Source organism: Natator depressus, chromosome 2, assembly GCF_965152275.1.
Source record: "Natator depressus isolate rNatDep1 chromosome 2, rNatDep2.hap1, whole genome shotgun sequence".
In the NCBI taxonomy this organism is placed as follows: Eukaryota; Metazoa; Chordata; order Testudines; family Cheloniidae; genus Natator; species Natator depressus.
The window spans coordinates 105,901,399-105,914,063 of NC_134235.1; the positions used below are offsets into that span (position 1 = coordinate 105,901,399).

Here is a 12,665-nt window from a genome sequence, read left to right on the forward strand (position 1 = left end):
ATAGTCAAAGATCCTAGATGGGGAGATAGTGAAGCAACAGATTTGTTATTGGGATTGTGCCAGCCAGGAACAGAAGGGTAGCTAGAATGCCAAATGGGGACAATGTCCACGTTTAAAAAATAAAAAAGGTTAACCAGAATTAGCAATTGGAACTGGAGAGACATTTCAGGTGAGTTTATATAAAGAAACACTAAATAAAAACATTTATATCACCACTTTTATCTTCTTTTTAATATTAAAAGCTTCCCCTGCCCACTCATCGTATCTTTAGAGTGTAAGCTCTTTAAAGAATACCTAGCTCTTATATAGCACTCTCCATCAGTCAATCGCAAAGTGCTATACAAAGCTGACAGGGAAACTGAGGCAGAGAAGTTTTGCCCAGCAGACCAGTGCCTGAACTGGGACTAGAACCCAGAACTCCAAAGACCCTGTCTGGTGCTCTATCCCCTCGGCTACTCTGCATCCTTTTAGGGTGCAGATTCTCCATGTCTGCATAGCTTCAACCTAACAGGGCTCTGGTCCTGATGGGGACATTGGACACTACCATAATATAAATATGTTGCTAATGTGAGTGGGAGAAGTCATCTACCAGAACAAAATTAGGTTCAAAGCTTGCCCTTACAAGGCAGCTCTCGATTAAGAGTATTTAAGTTTCCTAACTGAAACATCATGATTTTCTAGAACACTGACCACTACTTCATCTTTCTTCACCTCCTTTCCCCGAAACGTACCTCAGCACCAGTCTGAGATGCCTACTATTGACACAAATGAGACAATGAAGATTTCTCTGTGGCCCTCATGTTGATCAGCAGGCTGTACTTCGTATTGGTTCATGAAGCTATATACTTTAAAGCAGGGACTCTCACAATAAATTTTTTGGTGGCCTCTGAGTGTGGGCACCAATTCTTGCTGGTGGCCACTATGACAATTTTTCTTAAAGTACTCAATTAACGTTAGGAAAAACAAATAAATATGCACATATACATGTCCAAATCATTATAATTTATTTATGTAGGGTTTTATTGCAGACTCAATAATAAAAATAATGTACACTTCCCTATTCTTTACTCGACCTAAAACAGAACAGAAACACAAACAAGGTGCTTTGCACATTCTTCTTTGTTGTTGTTTCTTCTTTTGTTTTTGCTTGTTCTTTTTTTTAAAGACTTGCTAGCTTGTAAGTCTGCTGCTGCAAAAAGTAATATTTGTATGTTTGTTAATATCACTTTTCATAGCAGAGTCAGGAAAGCTAATGGGAGGCTGTGAAAAGGTATATTAACAACTGTACAATATCAATTTTCACAGCAGACTTACTCAGCCCTGACAAGCCAGAGGACAAATTAAGCCCTGGATGGGGAGGTGGGTAGGGATACAATGGGGGCCAGGGGTGGATGGATGGGGGGCGGTCGGTGACCCCAGGGCCAGAGCCTGAAACCCTGTGGCTCCGGGCCGGAGCCCACCACTGCACGGCCAGAGCCTGGGGACGCTGTGGGGGCCAGGGACAATGCGGGCAGGGGCTGAGCCCAGAGCCGGCATCTGCCGCCACGTTGCTGGAGTCCAGGGCTGGAGCCCAAAGTCCCACAACCAGAACCTGCCACCCACTGCCTCAGGGGTGAAGCCTGAGCCTTACCACCCCTGGGAAGGTGGGGAACTCACTGGCTGCCTCCTCCTCCAGCCTTTGTGGCTTCAGACCGGGGGGGGGGGGGCGGGTGGTAGGGCCCAACCCCTTCTGGTGGCCCTGGGGGTGAAGCACTGCTTTGTGTGGTCACCCCCCTCCAGTCACTGCGCAGGAGACTGTGGCCGCATTTGAGAAACACTGCTTTAAAGTGCCTTTTATAGTTGTGAACCCTCAGACTTCCCCACACGGCATTCACGCCATATCCAGCATCACATAAAAAGGCATTGAACAAGGAAATGAGGGATCACACTATTATACAGTATATGTATATGGTAACTGGGGTTACTTTGCATGGGTTGATAAAGTCTTCCCATGGAAGATGAAGCTTTCCTCTGCTGATTTTACATCCAGACACTATTCCTGGTTTCTGATAAGCCTGATTGCCCTAGCCCTTCAGCCCTTCTGTTTTGAAGAGGTTTTTTCCCTTCAGTGTGGTAAGAAGAAATAAAGTACTGCTAGTACATGACAAATATGGGTCCCATCTCTGGCATTATTTCCATATAATTCAAGTACTGTCGTTCTTTACCAGAACGACACACTTAAAAAGCAATATTATAAAGTTACAAAGCATACTATGTCCACCGTAAGCCAGGATAAAAGCCTCCACTGCAATAATCCTGGTAAGAATAGTAGCATGTTCTACCAAGACAACTTTCAGATAAAGTAGACTTTTGTTTAACATTCAGAGCTGTAACTGTAAGGTCAATTCCTGTATGTGAAAACATTAATTATGCTAAATTTGGAGCTTCAGGATAAAAATTGACTCTCTCAATGTGGGAGATCAATGCTGTCTACAACAGTGGCAAGTCAAAATAAAGCCAGTACATACGCATGCTAGTTACGATTTCATTCAAGTTACAGCAGAAAAAAAAAAAAAAATGAGGAGAATATCTGGCTGCTGGCAACACTCGAGGTATAAGTTTGCAGTGCCCCGATTAGGAAAAATAGCTTTACAACTAATAGATGTGCTAAATGATACTGACACAAAGAATGACTTCGAGCTTTTGATTCCCAAGGCACGTTTCAGAGAACTCTGCAAGGTTCTCTGGTCACTCAAGAGCCATTCCTAGAATATCTGCTCTCTCATATACAAATTTAACAGGGAACATGCCCCTGAGCAAAGAATACACTAGACCTGGCTGGTCTGGATGCAAAGGGAAGGAGTCAACAAGTAAGCAGCACCTTTTTGTTATGCTTCTTCTAAGTTTACTCAAATATTTCCTCTCCCCAACAATGGCAAAAACAATCCGCACTTTGGCCGTTTAGAACGCACACAAGGTAGAACGATCAGAGGTTAAGTATTTTTCTGAACTTCTTGTTTAATATCTAATGCTTTGCATCCATTATGAGTCAACATGGGATGAATGTGTGTCATGAGACCACACTGTAGTGGGATGTCCCTCATAAAAAGCACTATCCTATATTTTTTACACAGCTGTCCTTTCTTCCTTCAAACATAGCTGATCAATCTATGGACAAAGCCTTAGTTGTCACCTTACCACCACGAAGCTGCAAAATTACACACCTACTTGATGAACCTGAAATACACATTAAAAAGAAAAATAATTTGCATAAAGTTCAAGTTTAGCGGCTTCATAATCTCCTTGATTGATTATATGAAGGAGCAGTATTGCCTCAGGTTGAACACATCGTAAAAAGACAGACACCTGATTATTTGTATTGTTGTAGCCCCTACAGACTAGGAAGGACCTCATTGTGCAAGGCACTGTACAAAGTTAGTCCCTGCTCTAAAGAGCTTACATTAATTGCTATTAATTTTTAACTTGAGCAAAAATAAAATTAAAAATAAATATCAAGCTTATTGCTTACTCACTCGCTCTCTATATACTTTTTTCTTATTGTCTGTTCCATTATTTTACTCTTGCAAGATGATAGTCAGGCACTCAAAGCATCAGAACCTTAAACTACTCACTTCCAACAACCCTAAACAAAGCAGCAGCAAGCACCACCACCCCCTTTTCTAGCGATCCTCTTACTGGGACCAACATCATCAAGCAGAAAGGAAACTTGCCAATGCTAAATTAAAAATTGTTTCCTTCTGGTTGTAAACTATGCAATACATACCAGAAAAGACCTTTGAACCAATAATAAAGGTATGACAAGGAAGCAATTCCTATTGTTGCTTGCAAGAGAAACTCTTTCCTTTATAGGACATTAAGAAGGATGGTGCAAAAAACGTTTTGGATACACACACACACACACATATATATATATATATATCCAGTAACTCCTCAATAAGACAATGTTAAAGCTGAAAAATCAAGACTAAGATGGACCCCCTCTTACGTAACAAACCACTAATACTATTCTTACCAAGAGAAACTGTAATTCAGTTGCTGAAAATATATTGCACTTGCGTTCTACAAGATTTGAGAGAGATTCACAACATAAAGCCTTGCAACACTTTTGTGAAGAGAGTATAAGACCCATTTTACAGATGTGAAAATGAAGACAGAGAGCAAGGCCCACATTTTCAAAAAATGTTAGCTAATTTTGGATATCCAAATCAAGACACCAAGGGCCAAAGTATCTACTAGTCAACTGAAGTTAATGGCGTGTGGATGCATAGCATCTCTCTGAAGATCAGGCCCCAGAGGTGCGTCAAGTTGGGCACCCAGAAATTGAGACAATCAAAGCTAGTGGACACTTAAATGTATGGGCCCAAGTGACTCATACATTGTCGTACAAAAAATCAGATTAAATCTTGGAAAGACACCTGAAGGTGCCCTGATTGAGTCCCCACCTCAGTTACTAGAGAGTTTCATATGCCCTTGTAAGTTATGAATGGTGAATACCTATAGCTGTAAATTAGCAATATTCTAACAAAATCAACAAAATCCACCATTGTTCACCCTACACAGAAAGATTGAAGATAAGCTGAGCATTTTTTATTCTCCAAGCTTGCTTGCCAATATGGTCCTGGTTTGAATCTGGTCCACGCTGGTATTAAACAGTTGTTACCATCTGATGGTGCTTAGAAGCCTAAGTGAAGTGAGTCGGCAGTCTCAGTCTAGTTACCAACAGACAGGTGCACCAACACCACAGGCAAAAATTGTATGGGCATAGAGCATGATCTACCCTCTCACCCTACAGGTAATCCTTTCAGGTCAAAACTGAGGCCTGGTCTACACCTAAAACTTAGGTTAACCTAACTACATTGCTCAGTCCCACAAAAAATTTCACACCCTCTGCCAGGTAAGTAGGTTGATCTAACCCCACCATAGAGACAGCTAGGTCAACTAAAGAATTCTTCTGTCGACCTAGCGATAGCCTCTCGAGGGCATAGATTTACTACAGCGACAGAAAAACCAATTCTGTCGCATAAACACTTGCTACAGCAAAAACGGCATGGCTGCACCAGCACAGCTACACCACCGTAGTGCTTGTAGTAGCCTGAGTGATGTCTGAGAAGGCATGCAGTGCTGCCCTCTCAGTTATAACAGTTCTGGGGAAGACTTCAGTCTCCAAGACTGTCTGGCAACTTCCATGATTAATTCCTGCTCACTCACCGTTTACTTTAATGAATTTCAGAGTTGTTTTTCCCCCTCAGATTTCAGACTGCAGGATTCAGAAATGACAGCTTTCTAGTACATAGATTCATAGATATTTAGGTCAGAAGGGACCATTATGATCATCTAGTCTGACCTCCTGCAGGCCACAGAATTTCACTCACCACTCCTCCTACATGAACTATAAAGCAGTGCTACTCAAAGTGGTGGTCCGCGGACTGGTGCCAGACCGTGAGCCATCGGCTGCCAGTCTGAGCACACATTGGAAAAAAAATTGCTGGTCCCCCACATCAGATAGCTTGAGAAGCACTGCTGTAAAGTAAGGACTTGTCTGCAGCACAGGAAAATTGACCAGCATAGCTATTTCTGCTATAGCTATGCCAGTCAATTTCCCCTTGTAGACAAGGCCTAGGTAATGTAGGATGTATAAGCTGAAGAGTGTTATACTTGTGAGCATACTGTTTCCGGTTCTACGAGGGAGGAGATGCCTCTGAAGAGATGAGGGGGCTTATATGTTCACTTTTGTCACAAGCCTTCCACCCCACCATATTCTCGGGGACAAGAGGCTCCAAGGGCTTAAGTATTACTTTATCTGCCTTTCTTTGACTTACTCCAAATCTCCCCACTGTATTTTCCACTGAATGCATCCGATGAAGTGAGCTGTAGCTCACAAAAGCTTATACTCAAATAAATGTTAGTCTCTAAGGTGCCACAAGTACTCCTTTTCTTTTTCCATTTCACTAAGCATTTCTAAAGAGTCTATCAGCACAGTACTTCAGAACAACTAACCACCACCCCTGCCCCATCTTTCCCAAGATTCCCCTGAGGTGGTTTAAGACCTTGGGAGCCAGACTCCTCCACCATGGGGTCTCTAACCCCCCTAAAGGGCTGAATGTCTGTCCCTGAATCAACCAGACAGATATGCAAAGTGGAATTAACCCACAGGGTTGAAAAGGGTGGATCACTTCATGCTTTGCACCTACAAGCCAATGCAGATGTGACAAATGGAGCCCCTCACCAAAAATAGCACCCTGTGAGAAAGGCCCGGTGCCTTTTTTGCATCAGCAAATGGATTCTCAAAGAAGCATCATCTACTAGGCCCCTCAACCCCCTTTTGTTGCTTTGGTTAAAGACAAAATTATTAGGGAAACATGTTTTCAAGCTTTAATATAGTGGTAACAACAATGGATTTTTTAAAAAGAAAGCTATATTTTAACAATAGCTTTATTTCATATTTTAAGAATTTTTTATTTTTTATTTTTTAATTTAAACCCAAAAAAGCATATGAGTGATCCCTGGAGGTTAGCAGTTCTGCAGAAGCATGCTCAACCCTGGGCACAGTGAAGAGAAAGAACGTGCCTTTTTTTGCTTGATCAGCAAGCGCGGGTCAAACAAGGAAAGGCACTGACTGGCTCTAAAGTGAACCACATCCAGTCCTCTTTGGAAAGCAACTTGGGGATAAAGATAAAGGGTTCTTGAGGGTGGAAGAGCAAAAGATCTGACTCTTAAATCCAGAGTCCTACCCTGGGAGAATATTTGAAGTACTTAACTGAGTATATTCCTTTAAAAAAGTATTCAAGCAGTAGATAGACCTGCTTTATTAAGTATTTCTTCATGTTAACAGTAACAGTCAAGCAGAGAAATATTAAGATGGTGATTGATTTGCATACATGGCTTCCATGGACAAAGTTTTTTGTTTTTTTGTTGGTTTTTTTTTAAATAAGAAAAAGTTACCCGTTAGTTTACTGCCAGTTCCTTTTTGTAACTTGTCCATCTTTTAGGCGTTTCTTCCCTTTTCTGCTATTCCTCATCTCACTATCAACATATCAACTGTATGTCCTATTTGGCCTTTTTCTTTACCTAGCATCTACTATTAAGAGTAAGCAATTATCCCATTTTGTTCCAAATCCAGACTCACTTTTTGAGGGTGGGAAGAGATGTGTTCTTAACTACAAGAAGGGGAAAGAAGTGGTATGCACTGAGTTTGGAAATGTAAATCCTCCGGCCCCCTTCTGAAGCATGCTGAACCAGACTCCCTAGAGTTCATGTCATCAAAAGGCCACAGGAGTCCTCTCAAAATATTCTTAAGAGGATTTAGCCCCTTTTAAAAGGGACTTACCACGTGGGTGGTGTCTCCATTTAAACATTTTCTAAGGCTAAAAAAAAAAAAAAAATGGCCCTCTATTTAAAGACTTCTCATTCCAATGAAAAGGCACTAAGAATTTTTGCACTATTTTCACTGGAAATATTTTGAGCATCTGTCTCTAACGGTAGTTCAGTCCTCCAGTACTGTGATTTAGATAGAAAGTAATAGAAGATGGTCTTAGACAGAATGTTAGCTGTAAGAGGGGTGTAGAACCATATGTTAAAGAATTACTTCCCCCTCACCCCATTCCCCCACCATAATCTCCCCTATTAATATAAGAGCCTTAGTTAACAGCTTCTTCTGAAGGTTTAAATCTTTATGAACTATGGAATTAAACCACCATAAGGGTTAATTTCTGTCCTCTGACAGTCCACAGGAGTTGTGCAAATCCAGGCCTAAGGACTGATTTTCAAGTGCTGAGCAGCCATAGCTTCCACTGAATTTCTTTGCATACTGAGTGCTCAGCATCTCCAAAAGCCAGGCCTCACTACAATAGAGTGGTGCTGTAGACACTGGTATAGCTTAGATACTGTACGCCCCCAATTACTCTATAACCCAGAGCACAGGGCTCCGGTGAAGGAAAGTCCATGTAACAGGGGCTGGGTTTAAGAAAGAGACACACCAGGCACAACCAACTGTGCTATTTGTTGACGGTGGTGAGTATATTGTTAACTCTTTAGGGCAAATTTATAAATGGGACTATAAGAACTCTCTAGACCAGTGGTTCTCAAACTTTAGCAACCCGAGAACCCACATTTTGATTTAAAATTTTTCACGGACTCCCCAAGCCCCCAACTCCACCCCTTCCCCCAAGGCCCCACCCCACCTCTTCCCACCCCTGCTCCTCTTCCCCACTTCTTTCTGCCCCCTCCCCTGAGCACGCCACATCCCCGCTCCTCCCCCTCCCTCCCAGCGCCTCCTGCACGCCGCTGAACAGCTGTTCCCCAGCCTGCAGGAGGCGCTGGAAGGGAGGGGGAAGGAATTGATCAGTGGGGCCCACGGACCCCAGTTTGAGAAATGCTACTCTAGATTGAAGTTTGAATACTTTTAATACTAATCAAGTATAAGTTTAATACTGGCCATGACATCATGCCCCTTTCTCCCAAAAACGTAGAAAGCCCCACAGAATTGTTCCCTTGCGATCATGCTTGTAGATATGACTGTGAGTGAATTCATTTAACAAAGTCATGCTGGAAAACAAAAGCACTGGACTGGATATCCTGTTTCCAGAGCAATCTGTACCAAACCACACGCTTAACTAGTGGGTTAAAAAGTACAGTAAGATTTACAAATATGACAACAGCAAATCAAGTTTGTTTTTTAATATAGGCTATGACTTTCATTATAATCTTTTGAGGAGACTATACTGCACCTTCCTGAAACCTCCATCGCCATGTCAGCAATAAACACCTGCAACAATTGTATAAAAAGGAAGCTTATGTCCTCATTGTGGTTTGCCAGCAGCTCTAAAGACAGTGACCTGAACAGCTTATTAATTAAAAAACTGCTACATTTTGACCAACACTTAAGACGGTTTCTAGGTCATTTCACAGTGCAAAGTATGAATATCTTGATGTTAATGGCATTAAAACCCATATTTCCTTCAGTTTTTATTGCAAATCTCATTAAAATAAATCTAGACCACCCTCCCTGGAAATTCTAGATTCTTCACAGTGTCAGCCAGTACTCAGCACTAAGCACTTGCTCACTTACCTAAGGAATGTGTTTCTTTTAATTATAACAGTAGTCTGTACTTTTAAAATTCATAATTTAACATAGGCTGGTAACTAAATTTAATAGAAAACTCTTTTAAAAACATGGGCAAACAAGATACGGATCTGGGGGATGGAGTTTGTGCATGGGTAGTGCACAGCAGTTTAAAACACCAGTATTTCATGCCTGGAGAGCTGGGCTCAACTGTTATGTTAGCCCAAACAATTAAGCCTCATGGGCCCCCCTGTGGCATGGGGCACTGGGCAATTGCCCTGCTTGCAATAAATTTTTTATTTAAAATATTAACTATCCTAGATTAACACAGGGCACTAGGGTTATGTTGTAGTAAGTTTTGTTGTCAGGAGGAGATCACAGTGCAATGAAGTTTGAGAACTGCTGTTTCAGACCATGTGAAGAAAGTGAGTTTGGTAATCTCATCATTGAGACCCTAGTGGACATTTGCCCACATCACAATGCCAGAGCAAGGCCCAGCGCTGGAATGCCTGCAGGGCCAGGACCAGGACTATTAAAATCCCTTAGAGAAACCATGTAGGTTACTTAAATTTGCACCGCCACCGCACCTGCCCATCCATTTTATGCCTGGGTCAAACCAGTGCAGGACAAAAGTCCTTTATATCTATGGAAACAAAGAAGACTGTTTTTCTCTTACTACAGACCCCCTCTTTATGAGATTACCCAAACTTCTTCATCTTAGCTCCCAAACTGCACCACCAGTCTTTGTTGTAACAAGCAAGTGAGGCTTGCCTCCAGGAAGTGCTCACAAGACAGCAAGGAGGCTGCAGTGTGTTTAATTATTCCAAAACATCCACCTTCCCACACTTTTAGTTGATTATGCAGAGTCCTCCCGAAATCCCGCCCCCCCGCATCTGAAATGACAGCTCCAAGTACTAGAAATGCAAGGCAAGGTCCGGCTTTCCCTCCAGAAAGGGGGTTAGCTATGAACGAGGCAAACTGCCTCTAGAGCAGGCCAGGGGAGGGATGAAGCTGGAACTACCAAAGTAGATGAAGTGATTTAAAAATTAAATGGGCCAGGCACCCAGTGGCCTGAAGCAGGAACCTGACCAATCACTTCCAGGGGGCCATCACGAGGCGGGCAGAGGGCTGGGAGATCAGGCCCAGGCTGAGAAAGCTATTGGGGGGAGGGACTGGGGGATAAAAGAGGGGGGCTAAACTCAGGAAGAGGGCGGGGGGGAGGAAACCTTAACTATTCCCCCATTGTGCCCCCCCCCCGGTCACTGCAGCTCGGGGAGTGCCAGAGCCTAAGGGCAGGCGAGGACCGCCCTGGTATTGCAAGGGGGTGGGGGGATGCTTCTCCCAGGTTCCTCATTATGGGGCGGGGGAGAAGCGAGGGTTGCTCTTGCTGCTGGCCCCTGCGTGCCCGGTCACTAACCTGCTGGAGGGGCATTTCCGAGCCCAGCAGCGCCCCGGGCAGCCTCGGGGAGGCGAGGAGGCCGCACGCGCGTCTGACTGGGGGGGGGGACAGTCCCAGGCCAGCGGCAGGAGGAGGAAGCGGGTGTCCCCCTCCCCCCACTCGGATCAGCGCCCCCTCCCTCCTGCCCGGCTCCCAGTCACAGACGCGGCCTCCGCGCACGTGTGCGAAACGTCACCGGCGAGTCCGGGGGTGAAGCGGAGACACCAGCTGGGCAGAGCCCCCCGCTCCCCCGAGACACTGGCAGGGGAGCAGCGGAGCCTGCATCTACCCAGCTCCGGGAGCAGGGGTCGCCACAGCCGCCCCCCGCTGAGGACGCCCCCAGTGAGCGGGGATGCCCCAGCGCCGCGAACTCCCTGCAGCGCCAAGCACCGGCCTCAGCGGGCTCTTTCTTGGAGCCACAAATATCAGTGGGGGTCGCTGGCCCTGCCGGTGAGAGGGGAACAGGCTGCAACCAACCCTCCCCCCGCCTTATCCTCTGCACCCGGGGCAGGGCACCACTGCCCCAGCTGCAGAGAGGAGGCACCGCCTGGAGCGGGCCCGAGTTGGCGGGGGGGGGGGGCGAAAAGAGACAAAAGTTTATTGCAACACGATGTTGTCCCAGCCCTTCCTGCCCCCCGACCCCGGCTGGAGATGGGACAGCGGGGCCCTGCCCGGGGCTCAACCCGAGTGTCCCCTTCGCCCTCCCGCTGGGATGGGGGGGGAATTACCGGGGGGCGGCCTCCGCCTCCTCCAAGTGCTGGCTGCAGCAGCGCCGTCCTGCCGGCGGGTCCGTGCGGGGTGCAGTACAGGGAGCCGCCAGCGGGCTGACCCCCCTCCGCAGTGAGGGCAAAGGCACCGGGAACCTGGGAGGAGGAGGACACACAGGACGCCGCCGCCGCGCCGCTGCGGATCTGGATGAAGGTGCCAGCGGCGAAGTGGGCTGGGAAGCTGGCGGGGGTCACCCGGGAGTCCATGGAAGGTGCGGGTGGCTGCGCGGCTAGGGCCGCCGGCTGGAGTCCCCTTCTCATCCTTCCCTCTGGGTCTGTCCCCGTAGCCGAGTCTCTACCTCCCTCCCCCCCCGGCCTTCCCGGCTGCTTTCCTCCTCAATGCCGAGGCCCGACCCAAAATACTGGGGGCGGCGAGTGCCGGGGGGGATCCGGCTGCAGGATGCGGGGTCCCAGGGGGGGATGAAAGCGGCGGGACGGGCAGATGCGGCGGATGAAGCGGGGCCGCTCCCGCTGTGTGGGGCCGGCTGGAAAATGGCTCCAGGAAGCGGCGGCTGCTGACAATGAATGAAGGGAAGGGAGACGGGTTACGCGCCAAGGGCCTCCCGCGAAACTCGGATTTCCCGCCCGCTTTTCAAACGACATTTGCATAGCTCCGCCCCGCAGGTACGTCCCATAAGGCTGGCCCTCCCATTGGCCCCCTACTTCCTCACTCCCATCCAATGCCCAACCCTGTTGACACCCTGCCTGATTTCCATTGGCCCACTGCGGTGCGGAGTTGCCTCATTTGCATAGGGTCTATTCATTGGCTGTGGAGGCGAGGCCGGGGATTCCCCTCTGAGCCGCCGGGATGCCGGTGCGCCGGCTCGGTGACAGTGACAGCCGGCGTCTGCGCGTTCTCGAACGTGCCCGGGGGCCAGGGAGGTTCCGTTCCCGGTGTGTTCCCCTCCCGCCGCCCCAGCGCGAGTGCGGCTGCTGCGGCACAGGGGGAGACTCTGTGGTCGTAGCCCGGCCAGGGGAGCGGCTCTGGTCCGGCCGCCTTAAAGGGCTGGGCGAAGGCTAAACTCAAGGAAGAACAGCAGGTGAACGCCGCATTCCTTCGGCGACCGCAGGGCGCACCTAGCAGATGGGAATGAGAAATCCTGCTAGACCCGTCCAAAGAATACAGCCAGGAATACATGAGTGCAAAGGACACAGCGGACAGTGGCACCACAAGCATCCTTGTGGAGAATAGTGTAACTGGGTTGGAAGGGAACTGGCTCATCTGGGCTCAGTGGGGTGGCGAATCTTTTATAGAGCAGTAAGAAAATCTGTGATGGAGACATTGCTAGTAACTGTTGAGGTTTGCATTGAAAACGGACTAAAACTGCCTTGTTTCACACTGATTAAATTTGGCGTTTGAATTTAAACCTACCTGCTCTTCAGAGGCCAACTAACTTTC

The 12,665-nt window shown here is 46.9% G+C and overlaps 1 protein-coding gene across 3 annotated transcripts in view; it reads right to left on the minus strand.

The window, feature by feature from the left end:
* E2F3 (E2F transcription factor 3) overlaps positions 1-11,579 on the minus strand; it is a 55,709-nt gene extending 44,130 nt beyond the window's left edge. For 2 of the 3 annotated variants that reach the window (XM_074943160.1, XM_074943159.1), the window contains exon 1: positions 11,228-11,579. In XM_074943160.1, the coding sequence (XP_074799261.1) occupies positions 11,228-11,527 (300 nt within the window). In that variant the 5' untranslated portion in view covers positions 11,528-11,579. Of the gene's footprint in view, positions 1-10,478; positions 10,685-11,227 lie in introns of those variants that run through there. The other variant, XM_074943161.1, reaches the window with a different exon arrangement.
* Positions 11,580-12,665: the final 1,086 nt, after the last annotated feature.